Source organism: Pan troglodytes, chromosome 11 (genome assembly GCF_028858775.2).
Source record: "Pan troglodytes isolate AG18354 chromosome 11, NHGRI_mPanTro3-v2.0_pri, whole genome shotgun sequence".
NCBI lineage: Eukaryota > Metazoa > Chordata > Mammalia > Primates > Hominidae > Pan > Pan troglodytes.
The window spans coordinates 40,412,367-40,431,839 of record NC_072409.2 but is presented as its reverse complement, the minus strand read 5'-3'; the positions used below and the strand labels follow the sequence as shown (position 1 = coordinate 40,431,839).

At 47.4% G+C, this 19,473-nt stretch overlaps 1 protein-coding gene across 5 annotated transcripts in view; it reads right to left on the bottom strand.

The window, feature by feature from the left end:
- The window catches only part of TRIM14 (tripartite motif containing 14), a 52,115-nt gene that overhangs the window by 14,701 nt on the left and 17,941 nt on the right, over positions 1-19,473 (bottom strand). For 2 of the 5 annotated variants that reach the window (XM_016961305.4, XM_063788459.1), the window contains exons 3-6: positions 16,446-16,679; positions 11,373-11,535; positions 8,420-8,512; positions 3,304-3,867 (exon numbers count right to left, since the gene is read on the bottom strand). In XM_016961305.4, coding sequence (XP_016816794.2) covers positions 3,332-3,867; positions 8,420-8,512; positions 11,373-11,535; positions 16,446-16,679 — 1,026 coding nt within the window. In that variant the 3' untranslated portion in view covers positions 3,304-3,331. Of the gene's footprint in view, positions 1-217; positions 3,868-8,419; positions 8,513-11,372; positions 11,536-16,445; positions 16,680-19,473 lie in introns of those variants that run through there. The other 3 variants (XM_520143.9, XM_016961306.3, XM_063788458.1) reach the window with 2 other exon arrangements.

Below are 19,473 nucleotides of genomic sequence, written 5' to 3'. Positions count from 1 at the left end.
ATGGGAACAGGTGGGAGTCAGGGTTTGTTTACACGTAAGTGAGAACTTTAATGAGTTATCTTCAGAAGCAGTGAATGCCCCATCCCTGGAGATAGTTAATCAGGGAGCAGCTGACTACTACCAGAAGACTGCGTAAGGACTAGGATATGAGTAAAGGCCCTTCTGGGTCTGGGTGCTAGGGACTTGAAGCAACATGAACTCCCAGTGAAGACCATGGTTAAAAGGGACATTATTCACATTTTATTAAACCAAATATTAGAAAATTGCTGTCATTTAAAAATATCTGCAAGCAATTTGCCATATCAATAAAGAGATGTCTACAGATTCAAGTCTGAAAGAGAAGAAGGTAAGTGATCAGTAACCCTTACAGACATGGAAACCAAGGAAGCCTCATTCCTGTGCAGAGAATATTCTAGTAGCTCCTGCTGCTGCCACATGGCAGCTGGGAATACCAGTAGTCTGAGCACTCGGTCAGTACCGTGCAAGCTCCCTTGGGAATGCTGATAAATCCTGGCATGATACAGCACTATATATGTTTTTGTTTTTGTTTTTTTGAGACAGAGTCTTGCTCTGTCCCCAGGCTGGAGTGCAGTGGTGCGATCTCAGCTCACTGCAATCTCCACCTCCTGGGTTCAAGCAATTCTCTTGCCTCAGCCTCCCTAGTAGCTGGGATTACAGGCATGCACCACCACGCCCGGCTAATTTTTGTATAGGACTATAGTTTTAAGGCAAGTTTATAACCTTTGGCTCATTTGAGCCTCACAGCACTTGGTAGGTAGTGCTATTATCCCCATTTTATAGATAGCACTGAGAAGTAAAAAGTGACTAGCCCTGGTCACACAATTGATATGGACTGAAACTGCCGCTTTCTGGCTATCACGGGCCTTGACACAGCTAGTTTGTGACCTTTATAGTCTAGCTCTGTCTCTGCTACATGAATCCCAAATTTTTGAATCAAGTTCCCCTCTGGGCCATAAGGCCTCATCTCAGACCCCAAGGAAGGCAGTCCAAAGGTAGACTCAAGTCTCGCAGAGTAACCAGGCACTAGGAAAGCATCATGGGCAGTAGCTCCACGAGAGGGGCCAGAGCACCAGGCACTGGCCAGAGACCAGCTGCATTCACCCTGAGCAGTAGGGCCTGGTGGCCATGAGCACAGACCTGGAACTCACAGCCTGGGCCCAGACTCCAGCTCCACCACTAGCTGTGCGACCTTGGGCAAGTGACTCTGGGTCTCCATTTTGCCATGTGTAGAATTGGGAAAACTTTCTACCCCCTAGGGCTGATGAAAGGATCAGATGAGTTTAGTCATAAAGCATTAAAACAGTGCATTATAAACTATTAAGAGCTGTTATTACTTGGCCCCTGCAGCTGTGGGTCTGGGAAGAGGTCTTGGTCATCAGGGATGGACAGAAATGTTGGGGTCAAGTGTATTCATCTTCCCTCTGTCAGGAACGCCCTCTGCCTGTCACAATTCAGTTTGGGCCATTCCTAGTAGAATTAATTTCCCCTTTTTCTCAGGATTCCTGCAGCATAGTGCTTTAAAACTCTGTCCAGCCAGAGTTTTAAAGTCTTTGGTTAGAAGTTAAGGTGTTTGCAAGGTTCTGTCTGCCTGGTATTCTGCTACATTGTCTCATATCAAAAGTGCCATTTTTAACTCAAAAACTATTGAAAATTGTCAGTTTTATATGGTTCAAACTAATGCACTGAAAGTCTGTTTAAACCACGAGGATTCGGCGACCTTGGCCTCCCACCAAACACCTATGAAGATGCTTTAACAGAATATAACTTCAAAACCGTCTAGGGAATTGACAAAACAGGACGCAGAACCTTCAGAACGGAGACACAAATCCCTGGGAAGAGGCCTCCCCCTCCCTGCTAGAGAAGGTGGCCTCCTGTGAGGGCCTACTGTTTTCTACCTCTGTCACTTCATTCCAGACAGCTGGGCGCTCTGGGTTTCCTTGGCAACATCTGGATCTAAGGGTGCTCTTACCCTTTTTGTCCCAAGACAGTTGGGAAACACCACCCCCTTTGGTTGCTTAGCAACTGTCACCTGCAGATTCCTTCCCAAAATCCCCTGAGAAATGAGTAAGCAGGTTGAAAGCTGGGCCTAAGGGCTGGGCCAGGGGACAGGTCAGATGCTTGCCTGTGGGTGGGTGAACGGGGCACACGTCTGGCCCCCCTATATCACCACGGGGTAACTTTACGCAGCTCTGCTTTCTTTCAGGACCTCAGACTCCCCAAATGAGATCTGGCTGGGTGACCTGTGAGGCCCGCCTAACTCAGCTCTTCTGTTACTCAGTGATAGGCACCTGCTGGTTATTAATTCACTGCTTGGGAGGGAAGGGGCTTTCTGGGAACTTTTCAGGGTGGAGAGAGTAAAGGACAAAGCTGCCCTTCCAAAGCCTCCAATTTAGTTGGAAAGATAGGTCCCAGATTTGTGGCTCTGATAGTGAGATTCTTGTTCCTTGGTTAGACTTCCTGGCGCAGGTAAGCCTGGGGAAGACTGAGACAGGTGAAAAGACTTTTCTGCATGAATGTGCTGGCAGCAGAAAGGTGTGGAGGTGGAACTATGAGACACATTTCTGACTGGAGAGTCTCTAAGAGTGGTAGGAGCTAGGTGAGGATAAGTAATTTTGGGCAGACTAGACAAGCCTTGAATGCTAAGGTGAGGCGCTTGTATTTTTTTTGTTATTTCATGGAAACTCCTGGAAGCCTTTTCATAGCTGAGGGGTTAAGTGAAGTTTTAGGAAGATCACTCTAGTTTTAGGGTGGAAGATGAGGACTGGGAGAGGGTTCAGACCAGGAACTGCTAAGAAGCTCTTGCAGCTTCTGGAGGGAGCTGTGATGTGGACACGCTGAAATCGGTGGGGAGGAAGCGGAAGATTCAAGGGACCTCAAGAGACAGAAGAGTCAGGACTGGATGACTCTCATTCATTCACAAACGTTTACTGTGTGCCTACTATGTGTCAGGTTCCTGTGCTGTACGAGGGAGAAGGTTCCCAGGCTGCGGATGATGTATTCAGGATGCTGAGGGCTTACCTGTGGGGGTATCACTTTGAAGGAACTGGATTAAAGTAGTGCAAGTGATGGTGGGGTGAGGGTGCGGAGGTCTGATGAGAGGGCAGCAGCAGACTTGTTTACGGCCTGTTTGAAACTAGCCTAGGAGAGGAAACCCTCAAAGCACTGTAGGCGTGATTGGTCGGGGAAAGCTGGAGCAGGGAGAGGGCCCTAAGAAGCAGGCAGTAAGGGGACCAGCCACGCTGATCTAGGTAGATTAGGCGAGACTGGGCAGCTGCGGCGTACCTGGAGGCTGTCACGCCGGTCCTGGCCCCTAGGGCAGCCGGGGGATGCTGATGGCCCCCTCCCAGAGCCGCAGGGCCGGGTAGAGTGGCTCCTGGAAGGTGGCGCGGAAGGTATGCAGGTGGCTCATGCCGCCCGTCACGTCGTAGAAGGCAAGGACGCCGGCCTCGTAGTCCAGGAAGACGCCGAGCCGGTCGAGGTCGTCGCGGGGCCGCAGGCGGCTGCGCTGGCCGTCGTGGAAGGCCCAGTACTCAAGGTCGTAGCGCTTGAGGCACCAGGACTGGCGGTTGCAGCCCAGGCGGGCGGCGGCCGAGGCCCCGCGGCGCCGAAGGGAGGCGTAGGCCGCGCCCACCCACCAGCCGGCGCCCGCCTCCTGCACGTCAACCTCCCAGTAGTGGCGGCCGGCGGCGAAGCAGTCGCGAGCCAGCACTTGCCAGAGCGCGTCGAACCGCAGCGCGGGCACGGGCCCCAGGCTGCCCAGCAGGCCGCAGCGCACCGTCAGGCGGTCGGCGGACAGGCGCAGGCGCGCGTGCATCGTGTCAGGATCCAGCGTGGGCGTGCGCGCGTCTGCAGGGGGCGAGACAAGGGACGCATCTAGTGGGCGGGGCCAGCGCGGCGCCCCGCCCCCGGGAACCCACCAACGCACGTGCAAATCACAAAATGCGAAGCGCGGAAATGGCCCAAGGAGGGGGTGACAGACCCCTTTAAACCGCCACTGCCCCTGGGGCGGGGGCTTGGGGAAAGGGGAAGAAGAGATCACTCTGCTGCACACCCCTTATACTGTCTGTATTTTGTGCCGTGAAATTTGTTGCCAATTAATGCAAATTTAATTAAAAATAATCCTATCACTGTTAACATTAGGGTGTGTGTACTTCCTATCTTTCCCCTCCCCTTGATGCTTTATAGCTTTTCTTTCTTTTTCTTTTTTTTTTTTTTTTTGAAACGGAGTCTCGCTCTGTTGCCCAGGCTGGAGTGCAGTGGCGCGATCTCTGCTCACTGCGAGCTCCGCCTCCCAGGTTCAGGCCATTCTCCTGCCTCAGCCTCCCGAGTAGCTGGGACTACAGGCGCCCACCACCACGCCAGGCTAATTTTTATAGCTTTTCTTAATATTGGTGTCACACCATACATGACCTTAGGTAATCTGCTTTTTAAAATTGATTGATCTACTTGTGAGGCATTTTGACACATCAAATAATATCCTTTCACAAGAGCATTTTAGTGGAGATTCTAAAATTTTGATGTTTGGACGCATAACTTAGTCCTCCGTTTAAAAAGCTTTTGAAACCACTAATACAATTACATTTTTACGTATCTGATTGCTTCTGTAGAATATACTCCTAAAACAGGAATTGCTGGGTCAATGGGTATTTTTTAAGGCCTTTGATACATATTGCAAAACTATCCTCCCCAAAGTTTGTAGTGATTTAAACTCCCATTAACATTTCTCTTTGCATTACACCATGTATGTACACATGAAGTTTTTGTTGTTGTTGTTTTTTAAGTCTGGATCACAGGGTATGTGGATGTTCAGCTTTCATAAACAAGGCCAAACAGTTTTCCATGGACATTTGGATTGTTTCCGTGTTGCCTATTGTGACTAATGTTGCTATAACTGTAAACGTATAACAGAGACTGAGTTTTCTAAGAAAAAGAGCATTTTTCTAAGAGAAAGAGAATGAATTATTTTTAAGATTTTCCCCCTTTTTCTCTTGTCTCCCACTTCCTACTTAGCTCTTTATTTTCATTTTTTTTAAGACGGAGTTTCACTCTTGTTGCCCGGGCTGGAGTGCAGTGGTGTGATCTCGACTCACTGCAACCTCGGCCTCCTGGGTTCAAGCGATTCTCCTACCTAAGGCTCCCTAGTAACTAGGATTACAGGCACCTGCCACCACGCCTGGCTAATTTTTGTATTTTCAGTAGAGACAGGGTTTCATCATGTTGGCCAGGCTGGTCTTGATCTCCTGACCTCCGGTGATCTGCCTGCCTCAGCCTCCCAAAGTGCTGTGGTTACAGGTGTGAGCCACTGTGCCCTGCCTCTACTTAGCTCTTTAGAAATGTAATTATAACCATTACCTTCCCTTCACCAGATAGTCCCTACAGGGCAAACTTATCTACCTACTTAGAGGGTCTAGAATCAGAAATTTCTTCCACCAGGAGATTGCCTTAAGAGACAACAGTCAATTTACAACATAAAGTATGCCTTCAACAGAACTCTTCCACCTGGACAGCATCTCAAGACAACAGCCACATTACAACCTAGTTCTGCCCTCAATGGCACCAGCTCAACCACTTGGTAGAAAAGGCATCAAAATGAGTCATATAGACCCCCATCTGCTTGCTCCTTCCCTGCATGCCATTCATACAAAGTCCCCATTTAAAAGCCTCTGCTTTCTGCCCCAAAAGTGAGGCGGTACCGTTAAGGGCAGGAGGAGCCTGTACCTCTTCCCCTAAGCTAATCTTTAGAATAAAACCACTTTCTTTATACCAGACCTCGCTCTTGTTAATTGAACTCTGCAAAGCGTTGAGCAACTGAACCTGTGTTTTGGTCACATAACATTCTTGTGCAGGTCTTTTGATTCACATATGTATGCATTTCTGTTGGATATATGTCTAAGGTGGGAGAAAATGCTGCTCATTGTAACCACTTCTATTCAACAATGTTCTAAATGTAGTAGACAGTAACTCAAGTCACGAAAAAGAAGTGAAAGGCAAGAATAAAGATCGGGGAAATGAAAGATTATTATTCATAAGTGACACGCTTATTTATACAAAAACCCAAATAATCTGTAGATAGCTTAGAAGTACTAAGTGAATTTATAACAGCCACTCAGTATGTCAATATACAAAAATGGATAAATCTCATATTGAGTGAAAGAAGCAAAACACAGAAGGGTATAGTCTGAATGATCTACTGAAAGTTCAAAAACAGGTAAAACTAACCTATAGTCCTAGAAGTCTGGAGAGTGGATCCCCTTTGGGGATAGTAAACAAGAAGGCACATGAGGAAGACTTCTGGGGAGTGGAAATTTCCATTTCTTGATCTGAAGGTGGTTACAAAATGTTTCCTTTTTAAAAAATCATTGAGCTGATTGATCTGCACATTTTTGATTGTGCACTTTTTTTTAAGACGGAGTCTTGCTCTGTTGCCAGGCTGGAGTGCAGTAGTGCGACCTTGGCTCACTGCAACCTTCGCCTCCTGGGTTCAAGCGATTCTCCTGCCTCAGTCTCCTGAGCAGCTAGGACTACTGGTGCATGCCACCATGCCCAGCTAATTTTTGTATTTTTAGTAGAGACAGGGTTTCACCATGTTGGCCAGGATGGTCTTGATCTCTTGACCTCAAGATCCACCCGCCTCAGCCTCCCAAAGTGCTGGGATTACAGGCGTGAGCCACCGCACCTGGCGATGTGTGCACTTTTCTTTATGCGTGTTATATTTCAACTAAAGTTTACCTTAAAAATTCATGTCCAGTGTAAAAAGAAAATAAAATTTCAGGACTTTCCTAATTTATTATGCCAAGGGGAAAAGTTAAACCCTGGAAACTAAGTCACATAATGTGGCTGTTTTTCTTCTCTGGTGCGTGACCATGACTTTCTGACTTTTGTGTTGAGATGTTATACATTAACCAGACTCCCTATTCTTCATTCAAACCTACAATAAATGACATTGGCTATAGAGACCCTTTTGACTGTTACCTGTTTTCAATTGGATGTTAACCCCTTAGGGTGTAATCAATAGTAGCCAATCAAATCTTAAACCAGTATGTTATTTATTTATTTATTTATTTTTGAGATAGAGTCTCACTCTATCACCCAGGCTGGAGTGCAGTGGTGTGATCTCGGCTCACTGCAACCTCCACCTCCAGGTTCAAGCAATTCTCCTGCCTCAGCCTCCTGAGTTGGTGGGATTATAGGCGTCTGCCACCATACCCAGCTAATTTTTGTATTTTTAGTGGAGACAGGGTTTCACCATGTTGTGCAGGCTGGTCTCGAACTGCTGACGTCAAGTGATCCACCTGCCTTGGGTTCCCAAAGTGCTGGGATTACAGGTGTGAGTCACCATGCTCGGCCTTTAAATCAGTATGTTAGCCTTTGTATGGAAAATGTAAATCTATTCAGTGCCTCTGTTTTGATATTCACTGTCCCCCTCCCAGCACCAGGGGCAGTGATCACCATTCTTTGGTTTCCCTCTGTCTCCTGATGGTTACTTTGCACTTGAATAAACTCTGCTAACTGGATACTGAGCCTTCTTTAGATTGAGTCTTTTTTAGGTTGACACCCAGTAATTCCACTTGAGAAATTACTCCTAAAAAATAATCTGAAAATGAGGTATGGTGTGTTCATTCTCTCATTCATTAATTCAATTCAACAAATGTGTACAAGAATGGACGTTTATTACAGCATTGTTTTAGAAATGAAAATGTAAACATCCAACATCATGAGATTGGCTAAATGTGACACATCCATTCAATGCAATGCCATGCAACCTCTAAAAACAATGATAAAAATAAAAAATTAGCTGGGCATGGTGGCACACACTGATAGTCCCAGCTGTGAGGGAGGCTGAGGTGGGAAAATCATTTGAGCCCAAGAGGTCGAGGCTGCAGTGAGCCATGACTGCACCACTGCACCCCAGAGCAAGACTCGGTCACACACACACACACACACACATAGTGATAATATTAGCTGGGCACAGTGGCTCACTGTATAAATCCCAAATATATATATGTTCATAATATATCAGTAAATGAAAACAGATGACAAAATAGTATGTATAGTATGACACCACGTTTGTAACATAAAGATATATTAAATATATCATTATATGCATATTAGATGTGCTAAAAAAGCTAAAAGGACAAATAATAATAGCAGTTATTCACAGAAGAGGGATTATGAGTAACTTTTTTCTTTCGTTTTCTAATTTTTCTACAATGAATATGTATTGTTTTATTGCCTTTAATAATAAACATTTTTTAAAAAACAAATTCTTAAAATAAATAAATAAATAAATAAATTCTAATGAGAAAAAAAGAGGGACCTCCATTTCCATGATCCTCCTCCACCCAACATCCCACCATCTCCACCGTCTCCACCCTATCCCCACTCCCAGGGGTCTTACATTTCAGCAATAGCGATCGCTGTGGTGAGGGGCTGGTTTTCAACAAGGTACCTGGCTTGGTGCTGGAAGGGTCTGAGAGCTGGCAGTTTATGCCTGTAAGGAATTGTTGAGAAATGAGCGCCCGGAGCTCATGCAAGCAGACAAATAAGACGTGCTAAAAATACCACACAACTGGAGATTCGCATAATCTCGCCCAAGAGCCAGGCAGATTTAAGGGATTTATGTGAATTCACAGGGACAGGAAAACCCCAGGATGACAAGGCTGGTGTGGGAGAGTCCTAAATAGGAGGAGGAGCTGAGGCGCGAACAACTACTGGATCCAACACTCAAGGATGGGCGGCGACTCAGGGAAGATGTGCAGATTCCAGGGTAAAGATGGAAAACAAGAAAGTAGAGCTGAGTCCTCAGGAAGGTCTGAGTGCTCAGAAAGAAAGAAGGAGGGGAGTCTATCCCAACAAGCGGGCACAGCAGGGGCACCCAGGGCCCTTGGCACTTGCTGTGCCCTCTGCCTGGACAGCCCCCCCACACCCTTCCCCCCTTGCCCAGGTTGCCTCCTTCCCAGCTATTGGGGCCGGAGCTCACTCAGCACCTCCGCAGAAGTGCCTTCCGCCCCCGTCACTCCCAGCACTCATCACAGGGGCCTGTAGAGATCTGTGGGAAGCCCACCTGCAGGCTGTTTAAATCAAGTTTTGCCTAAAGTTTTGCCTCCTTACATCTTTTAAGTTCAGCCTAAATATTTTTCTGTACGTCATGAACAATAACAAGTGGAGGTGTAAACAGACCGTAGCCTGCACTTGTGCCAATCACCAAGTTTTGGCCAATCAGATGTAGCCAACTGTTCGAATTGTGTTCAAATTAGGCGAACACCGAGCTGTAACCAATCCAGCTGCTTCTGTACCTCACTTCTGTTTTCTGTACGTCGCTTTCCTTTTTCTGTCCCTAAATCTTCTTCCACCACGTGGCTGTGCTGGAGTCTCTGAGTGCACTGTGGCTCGGAGGGCTGCCGGATTCATGAATCGTTCATTGCTCATTTAAACTCCTTTAAATTTAATTTGGCTGAAGTTGTTCTTTCATCAAGGCAAAAGCCTCTCCCCTCTCCCCAGAACTCTAGAATCATAGGTCCTACTGCCGAGGCGATACCACCACATGGGAAGTCCAACTTCTCAAATCTAACAGGTTCACTTCATTCCCTCCAGTCCTAAATGCTCTTTCTCACTTCAGAAAATGACAGTTTCCTTCTGCGAGTTGCCCACGTCCAAATCCTTGGATTCTGATCTCTTTCCTCTCTCCCTAGTGACCCTACGTCCACTCCTGTTGTCCCCATTGCTGCTCCTTCGATATGGCCAGCTCACTCCCATCGCGCCTCAGGACCTCCACCCTTGCTTTTCCCTCTGTCTAGAATACCTCCCCCAGACGTAACAGCAGCAGCAATCATAATCGCCAAGACATACGTGGTGCTTAATATGCCTGAGTGCTATATGTGTAAGAGCTCATTTAATCCTCACAGCAGCCCAGGAGAGGCGACTGCATTATGGTCTCCACTTTACAGATGCAGAAACAGAGGCATGGAAAAGGGAGGAGCCGTGTCCAAGATGGCAGGGTTCAGCAGGGTTCCAAGTGGTAGACCTCGGATAGGAACCCAGGAGGCCTAGCTCCAGAGGCCGTGCCTATGACCACTGTGCTCTCTGGCCCTTCAGACCCACAGAACCTGCAGAATGAATGCTTCCTTTGGGCCACCTTGAGTGTCCCCTTCTCAGAGGCCTTCCCAACTGCTTATATAAAACAGCTCCTCCTCCTTGTCACTTTCCTGTCTTCCATCCTGCCCTGGTTTATTATTATTATTATTATTGTTATTTTTGAGACAGAGTCTTGCTCTGTCACCCAGGTTGAAGTACAGTGGCATGATCTCAACTCACTGCAACCTCCACCTCCCGGGTTCAAGCAATTCTCCTGCCTCAGCTTCCCGAGTAGCTGGGATTACAGGTGCATGCCACCATGCCTGGCTAATTTTTGTATTTGTAGTAGAGATGGGGTTTCACCATGTTGGCCAGGCTGGTCTCGAACTCCTGACCTCATCATCCACCCACCTCGGCCTCCCAAAGTGCTGGGATTACAGGCGTGAGCCACCACGCCCGGCCTTTATTATTCTTTATAGCAGTTCCTGTCACCTGACATGTTTGTGTACTGTCTGTCTTCCCCTACGAAGACTGTGAGCACCAAAAGAGGAGAAGGAGCTTTGTTTTGTGCCCTGCTATGCCTGGCATATAAGAGGGGCTTGATAAATGTTCTGAATGAATCATGATAGCAGAGGTGAATGAATGAATGAATGCATAAATGAATCAAAGAACAGATATTTTTGAGTACATGTTTTGTGCCAGGCCCTGGGGGGACCTCAGAGTTGGACCTAAAGCTGGTTTCTGCCCTTCACGTGCTTACAAGGGGCAAGGAGGGGGGTCCATGTATCCACTTCATGAGCACCCTCTAGCAGGACATGGGCAGGCCCTGGAGCGGGAAGGGAGAGGGGAGATGGCTAAAGGAGAGAGTGAGTCAGGGCTGGGCTGGCAGGAAAGGGCTTCCCAGGTGGGCGCAGCTGTGCCAGTCTGCCTCGAAGGGGTGCCAGGCCTTGGCCCCAGCCAGAGGAAGAGAAGGAGGAAGAGTTGGTCATTCCAGCTGGGAGCCTAGAGCAAGGCTGAGATGTGGCAGGCTCCCAGGAGCAATCTGAGGGGCAGAAGCAGGGCAGTGTGACTGGAGAAGGGCAGGTCTCAGTCTCAGGAAGGGTTGGAGGTGAAGTGGTGAGGGTGGGTTGGGCACCAGGCCCAGGAGCCCCTGACCGCCCAGCCAAGGGCCTCAGTGTGGGAGAGACAGGATGTAGGGAGATGATCTTTGCATTCGCCTCTGGGCTAAAGGACACTAGGGGAGTTAAGGACACAAAGTTGGTCACTCGGCGACTTACTTTCCTTAAGGCGAATGTCCAATGGCGTCTGTAATATACTCTCCACGGCTTCCACGAGGCTCTTAAAGAAGCTCTTGACGGGCTCAAAGGAGAGGGGCACGGGATGGCACAGCTCCCCGAGGCTCATCTGCTGCTGCATCTCCTGCTCGGTGGCCGTGTATGCCTGTGTGGGCACATGGGGGTGAGGGTGGCTCTGGGAGATGCAGGCAGCATCCCAGCCTCCTGTGCTGCACCCAGGAACAAACCCACACCAGCATGCCCAGGCTCCACGTTGGCCTGGCACCTATGGTCAGCCCAGGCCATGCCTGCAGGAGCAGAGCCCTGGAGAGACCATACGGCATCCCTGAAGTGGGAGCCATGCGGAGGTGCGGTTTTTCAGTGCTGGCACTGGGGATTCCTCCCTCTCCATCCTTCCTCCTTTCCTTCCTTCCTTACGTGTTCATTGAAACCTACTCTGTGCCAGCTATGCATGCAGAAGGCAGGGTCAGGCTGACACGGGGCCCTTCCCAGAGAGGCTTCAGCCTCACACACACTGCGCCACAGGTCTGCCTCGGGTACAAAAAGGGTGAGAGGTCAGTCTCCCTGGGGAAGGAGCACCTGGAGCTTATTCAAAGGTGGAGCAGGAAACCGTGTTCTAAGAAGGACGCCAAAGGCCAGCAAGGTTCAGCTGCAGTGCTGACTGAGGGCGTGTGGCCACCGCAGGGGACATGTGTCCTGTTTTGCGCCTGGACAGCCCCTCTTCAATACCTTCCTGTGGTATGTGGCTTCACTAAGGAGAAGCTAGAAAACCCCCTCTCCCAGCTCCCTTTGCACCTGTGCTGCAGGAGTGTGACCAGACGCCTCCAAGCCAAAGCGTGGATTTGGAAATGAGGGTGAAGGTAGTGATGGTGGCATGTGGCACTAAGGGACAGCAGTGGTGGGGGCTCTGGTCAGTGGTGTGAGTGGTGATGTCTTGCCCAGCAGGGGTGCCATGGGGCCTATACTGGCACAAACCCCTGCTGGAGTTTGTACTTCATTCCTGCTGCCCATCTTCCATCCCGACTCTCTGGCCCTCCTGGAGATCCTATGGTCTATCTCATACTCTTCCATAAACTCCTTTCTTGCTTAAAACAGTTCCAGTGGATTCTCATGTTTGCAGGTAAGAACCATGGCTGCATTTTCTGAAGCGCTGTCCTGGCCAGGAGTTGGAAGGAAGATGACTGCCTCAGGTGATCAGGCTTGGCTGGCAGTGGCAGTGCTGCCCACCCGAGAAGGGGTGGACAGATGGGGGCCTCAGGAGGGAGGGAGGGTGGCCTAGCACTTGGCTGTTGGGCAGGGGCAGGTCCCACCTGGCAGCATGCTGTACATTGGGAGGGGGCTGTGAGATGGCCTGCAAGCCCCATTCAGCCTAGGAGGCCAGGAGTCTGTAGAGTCCAACCTCATTTTGGTGGGGAACCAGGCCTAAGGTCACACCCAGAGCGCTGGAATGGAGCTGGCCAGGGGAGACCAAGCACTAGCAGGAAGTCCAGGGTGGGCAGGGAGCAGCTCCGGGGAGGCGAGAGGGGGCTCAGAGGGCAGATGAGTAGGGTAGGATGAGGGGTCGATAGAGGACACATGGCACCACCTGGTAACCCCAAACTCCAGCAGCTAGCACCAGACCTGACACACAGGTTCTCAAAACATATGTATGATGGAATAAATCAATGCATGAAACCGAGCACAGCCACTTTTTGCCTTTGCAGACTCAGAGAACAGAAATCCCAGCCCTTCATCTCTCAGGCCAGAAACCCAGGCATCATCTGGGGATTCCTCCTACCCATTCTCCAATTCCAATCTCCATTCCTGTGGCATCTCTTGACCTGCCTGTTTCTCCCCATCCCCACTGCCCCTGTCTTGGTCCAGGCCACCATCATCTCTCTCCTGGACATTGTGGCCTCCTCCCAAGTTCCCTTCCAGCCTCCCATCCTGGCCTCCTCTGTCCATCTTCCACTCTATCTCTAAAGTGACTTTTCTAAAGCACTAATCTGACCATGTGAATGCTTTCATCCCTCAGTTCAAAACACTCCCCTGGGCTGGGTGCAGTGGCTCACACCTCCCAGCTCTTTGGGAGGCCAAGGTGGGCAGATCACTTGAGGTCAAGAGTTTGAGACCAGCCTGGCCAACATGGTGAAACACTGTCTCTACTAAAAATACAAAAATTAGCTGGGCATGGTGGCACGTGCTTGTAGTCCCAGCTCTTACAGGGGCTGAGGCAGGAGAATCCCTTGAACCTGGGAGGCAAAGGTTGCAGTAAGCTGAGATTGAGCCACTGCATTCTAGCCTGGGCAATAGAGTGAGACCCTGTCTCAAAAACAAACAAACAAACATTCCTGTCTCCTATCTCATTACAGGACAAAGTCTGAACTCCATGGCACATAAGGCCTTCATGAACTAACTATGGCCTATGGATCCAGCTGTGTCTCTCAATCCCCCCACCCTTATACCCTCACCTCTCCTCAAGTCAGGCTGCACCCCAGCTGGTTCCCCAGCCTGTCAAGCTCTCACATGTACACAGTTCCTGTCTGTCCTCTCTGCGTCCTCTCTATATACAGTGTGCTCCTACTCATTGTCCAGCACCCAACCCTACCATCACCTCTTCCTAGAAGTCTTCCCAGACTGCATCCTTCTCCCAGCCAGAGTGTCAGACATTTCTTGGACATAATTTTGCTAGCTTCATATTTACAAAATTGTTTAAGCTGTATTGTAAATAACTGTTTCTGAGCAAGTCTCCCCACCCAACTGTGAGCTCCTAATGTCCAGCAAGTGACCTGGCTCAGTACGTATTGATGAATAAACGAATGAACACATAGAAGGTGGGAACGGTGAATGATTAAAATCATTAGCTGTGGCCCAAGAGAATTTGAAAAAAAAAAGATGACAAAGCCCTGAAACCGTTTTCTGATGTGAGAATAGCATGCTTCTCCATGGAAGGATTCCTTTGTATTCCATAGCCTTAAAAACGACCATTATTTAAAAAGAGACAATTAAATGTAACACTTTGTGCATCTTGCCCCTCTTAAAGCACAATACCTATTATGCCTAGGAAAACACTTCATCCAGAATTTGGCTCAAACAGCTGACAATGAGACACAGGCTGAACCGACTGAGGCCACATAAAGACACAAGAGTGGAAATCCCCAGCTGGAGACTGGCTTGGCTGGTTTTGTGTTGACTGGCTTATTTGTCAGTCTTATTTTCCACCCACTAATCTGTGGTTAGAGTTGGTGCCACTTTTAGTTGTACCCTGCCTTGTCCCACAGCCTTTAAAGTGTCTTGTGAAGGTCCTCTAATAAGGCAAGATTTTTCTTTATAGCGAGAAAAATGAAGCAAAGAGAAAATTAGACACAAAGTGTTTGCCATGAAGCCTTAGTCTGGTTAGTCAAAGCAGATTTGGCTCTGAACTTCCCAAGGCAAAGAAGGAAACAGGAGGAGCTCTATTAGTGGAAAAGCAATTCTAGTGCAGAAGTGACTGCACAGGGATATTGACACCAGACAACAGTTTCTTCCACAGTTCCCTAAAGACAGGAACTCCATCGGCCGGGTGCGGTGGCTCACGCCTGTAATCCCAGCACTTTGAGGGGCCGAGGGGGGGCGGATCACGAGGTCAGGAGATCGAGACCATCCTGGCTAACATGGTGAAACCCCATCTCTACTAAAAAATACAAAAAATTAGCTGGGCGTGGTGGGGGGCGCCTGTAGTCCCAGCTACTCGGGAGGCTGAGGCAGGAGAATGGCGTGAACCCAGGAGGCGGAGCTTGCAGTGAGCCGAGATCACACCACTGCACTCCAGCCTGAGCGACAGAGCAAGACTCCGTCTCAAAAAAAAAAAAAAAAAAAGAAAAGAGTAGACAGGAACACCATCCTCAACAACATGCTTTCTCTAAATGTAGCAATGACTATCCCTGGGGCTAGTTCTTTTTTTTTTTGAGACAGAGTCTCACTCTGTTACCCGGCCTGGAGTGCAGCGGCACGATCTCGTTACTCACTGCAACCTTTGCCTCCCCGATTCAAGTGATTCTCCCACCTCAGCCTCACAGGTGCACGCCATCACGCCTGGCTGATATTTGTATTTTTAGTAGAGAGGTGGTTTTGCCATGCTGGTCAGGCTGGTCTCAAACTTCTGGCCTCAAGTGATCTGCCACAGGGGCTATTTCTTAGACTCTTCCTCAACAAAGCCCAGTGGCCAAGGAGTACCATTGAGCCAACTGTGACTCAGCCTTTGAAATGTGCTCAGTAGCTGCAAGGACACCTGCCTTTTCAGGTGGGGTGTCTCAATTTAAGACTATAAAGGCAGGCTGATTGCGGTGGCTCACACCTATAATCCCAGCACTTTGGGAGGCTGAGGTGGGCGGATCACCTGAGGTCAGGAGTTCAAGACCAGCCTGACCAACGTGGAGAAACCCTGTCTCTACTAAAAATACAAAATTAGCCACGCATGGTGGCACATGCCTGTAATCCCAGCTACTCAGGAGGCTGAGCCAGGAGAATTGCTTGAACCCAGGAGGCAGAGGTTGTGGTGAGCTGAGATCGCACCACTGCACTCCGGCCTGGGCAACAAGAGAGAAACTCCATCTCAAAAAAAAAAAAAAAAAAAAAAAAGACTGTACAGGCAGAGGGCCAGGCAGGGTCCCTTGTGGGTTTAGAGTCAGACAGACCTAGACAGACAGCCAGACCTGATACCAGCTCTGCTAGCTACCTGCTGTGTGAGACCAGGTGAGTCACTTCACTGAGCCTCAATTTCTTGTTTATAAAATGGGGTGAGCCCACTTTGCAGAGTTCTGGTGAATATTAGTGCTAAGCTACACAGTGCTCAGGACACAGGGGCCTTTGAAATTGGTGGCTGTTAATATTATTTAATTAGCCCAAGAGGTGTATTATCTTCCTAACAATGTATATTCTCTTGACCACCTGTGTGGGGGCAAGACAGTCTACATGGTGACAAGACAATAGTCCATGTACTTGCTTAGTGTGTCAATACTGTGCTCAATGCCACAATACTTGAGATGAAGTGTGGGTGGCAGGTGGCAGCGGTAAGAGCAGTGACCCCAGCATTACCTGAAGCCTCTGGACAGGATCGGGCTCCTGGCCGATACTCCAGACCCTGTTGGAGAGATCATTCATGACGTCAAGTTGCTCTCTGCAAGAGTCAGCTTGTTCCCTGTACACCTGGAGGGTAAGCTGCGTGTTTTTATCAATGAATTTCTTGGCCAGCGCTTCCTCTTCGTCAAGTAGTAATCTGAGTTCAGTGAATTTCCCCTTCAGCCAGGTTTTACTTGACTCTGCATTAGCCTAAAAACAGAAAAACCAGTTGCAGATGACATGTCTGCGAACGAGGAAATCCAGAATAATCAACATGAAAAAAATCATAACGTCTGAAATGTGAGTTCAGTAAAGTGGCCAGTCAGACACAAGATCAACTTATAAAAACCAAAGCCTTCCTAAGCACCAGCCATCACCGATCGTAAAATGCACGGAGAAATAAAGATCCTTTTGAAAATGGGAGAAAAAATAGCAAAATATGTGGAAATATACCTAATACAAAACCATATTCGTGACTGGGAGGGTTGATTACTATAAAGTCACTATTTGTCTCTAAATTAGTCTATAAATTTGATGAAATTCTAATCAAAATCTTAACATGCTGATTAAAAATTATTAAATCATTAGGAGAGAGAATAAGCATAAGAAAAGCCAAAATTGCTTTAAAAAAATCAATAAAGAGAAAACTGATCTGCCTTACCTGCCTTATCTGATAACAAAACAATAAATCTACAGGATCTAAAACCATGTGGCTCAAGCATAGATAAGAGGTCAAAAGTACAAAATAAAGAGCTTTTAAAAGAACTCAAATTATATATGGAAATGTATGTATGTGTATGTGTGGTGTAACAATGGCATTTTAGAATAAATTTTTGTATTTTTTGTACTAAAAATATAAAAGTAAAAATAATTAAAATAATATGAGATTTTCCACAATAAAAGGTTAAGGAAAACAAACAAAAGAGAAGGTCCAGTTAAACTAAAACACTGTACATAAAGCCCAAAGAATAAATCAATTAGATGAAATACAAAACAATTTTTATTTATTTATTTATTTATTTATTTTTATTTTTTGAGAAGGAGTTTCACTCTTGTCCAGGCTGAGTGCAGGGGTGCGATCTTGGCTCACAGCAACCACTGCCTCCCAGGTTCAAGCGATTCTCCTGCCTCAGCCTCCTGAGTAGCTGGGATTACAAGCACGCACCACCACACATAGGTAATTTTGTATTTTTAGTAGAGACGGAGTTTCACCATGTTGGTCAGGCTGGTCTTGAACTTCTGACCTCAGGTGATCCACCTGCCTCAGCCTCCCAAAATGCTGAGATTACAGGCATGAGCCACCATGCCCAGCCCAGAAAATAGTTTTTGATCATTAGATTGGAAGACTTTTAAGAGACTGAAATACAGTCTGTAAGGGTATGTGAAGTAGGGCATTTATATAAACTGTGGGTGGTAGGGTCTATTGGTACTTCGCTTTTAGAGGACAATACGACAATAGGTATCAATTTTTTTTTTTTCAGACGAAGTTTTGCTCTTATCGCCTAGGCTGGAGTGCAATGGCAAGATCTCGGCTCACTGCAACCTCCGCTTCCCGGGTACAAGCGATTCTCCTGCCTCAGCCGTGTAGCTGGGACTGCAGGTGGCCATCACCATGCCTGGCTAATTTTTGTATTTTTAGCAGAGACAGGGAGTCACTGTTGGCCAGGCTGGGTCTTGAACTCCTGACCTCAGGTGATCTGCCTGCCTTGGTCCCCCAAAGTGCTGGAATTACAGGCATGAGCCACTGCACCTGGCCTCAAAGTTTTAAATACATTTATTCTTTCATGCAGCAATTCCTCTTACTTTACTTATATCCTAGAAAATGCTTTCACATGTGCATGAAGATTTGTGTACCAAGATTCTCAGTATATAGCTTCTACACATAGAGAATAGAATTAGGCGAGTGTAGTGGTAGGTGTCTGTAATCCCAGCTACTTGGGAGGCTGAGGCTTGAGAATCACTTGAGCCCGGGAGGTGGAGGTTGCAGTGAGCTGAGATTGGGCCGCTGCACTCCAGCCTGGGCGACAATGCAAGACTTTGACTCAAAAAAAAAAAAAGAAAAAAGAAAAGAAAAAAACATTGAAAAATGGGCGTCACTAGCAGAAACAGAAACAACAGCAGTGGGGAGCGAACGTTCTGAGAAATAGGGTCAACCACAAACAGCTCACTAGCACTCAAGCATCCTGTTACAAGCACTCAACTCACAGTCCACCTGCACCCAGGCATCCTGTCTGCAAGCATTCAGCTCAAGCAGCACAACCTTAGAAAACTCCACCTCCAGCTCCTGCCTCTTTGCAGACAGTCTTCTTTCTGCTGTCTCACCCGTTGCTCCCTTTCAATGTATCTCCCCCTTTTCTCTAAATAAATCTGCCTTTCTAAACTCAATACTGTTTTGGTAAATTATTTTATTCCCCTGTGCACCAGCCTCAGACAGTTGTTAACCATGACATATTTGGCACAATTTTCAATATGGGACATGTATATCGGTTCATTATATAAATTGTCCTACATTCGTACAATGAAATAATTTATAGCGATTACAAAGAATGCAGTGTGCTGATGCATGCTAAACATGGATGAACCTCGAAGACATCATCCCCAGTGAATTAAGCCAGACAAAAAAGGACAAATAATTTATCATTCCGCTTATGTGAAACATCTAGACCAGGCAAATTCATAGAGACAGAAAGTAGAGTCGACGTTACCAAGGGCTGGGAGAGGGGAAATGGGGAGTAATTGCTTGATGGTTTCAGAGTTTCTGTTTGGGATAATGAAAAAGTTTTGGAAGTAGACACAGGTGATGGCTATACAACATTGTGAATATAATTCATACCACTGAATTGAATACTTTAAAATGGTTAAAATGGCAAATTTTATGTTATGTATATTTTATCACCATAAAAAAAAAAAAAGAAGAAAATATAACAACAAAAACAATGCAGTAGGCTGGGCGCGGTGGCTCACGCCTGTAATCCCAGCACTTTGGGAGGCTGAGGTGGGCAGA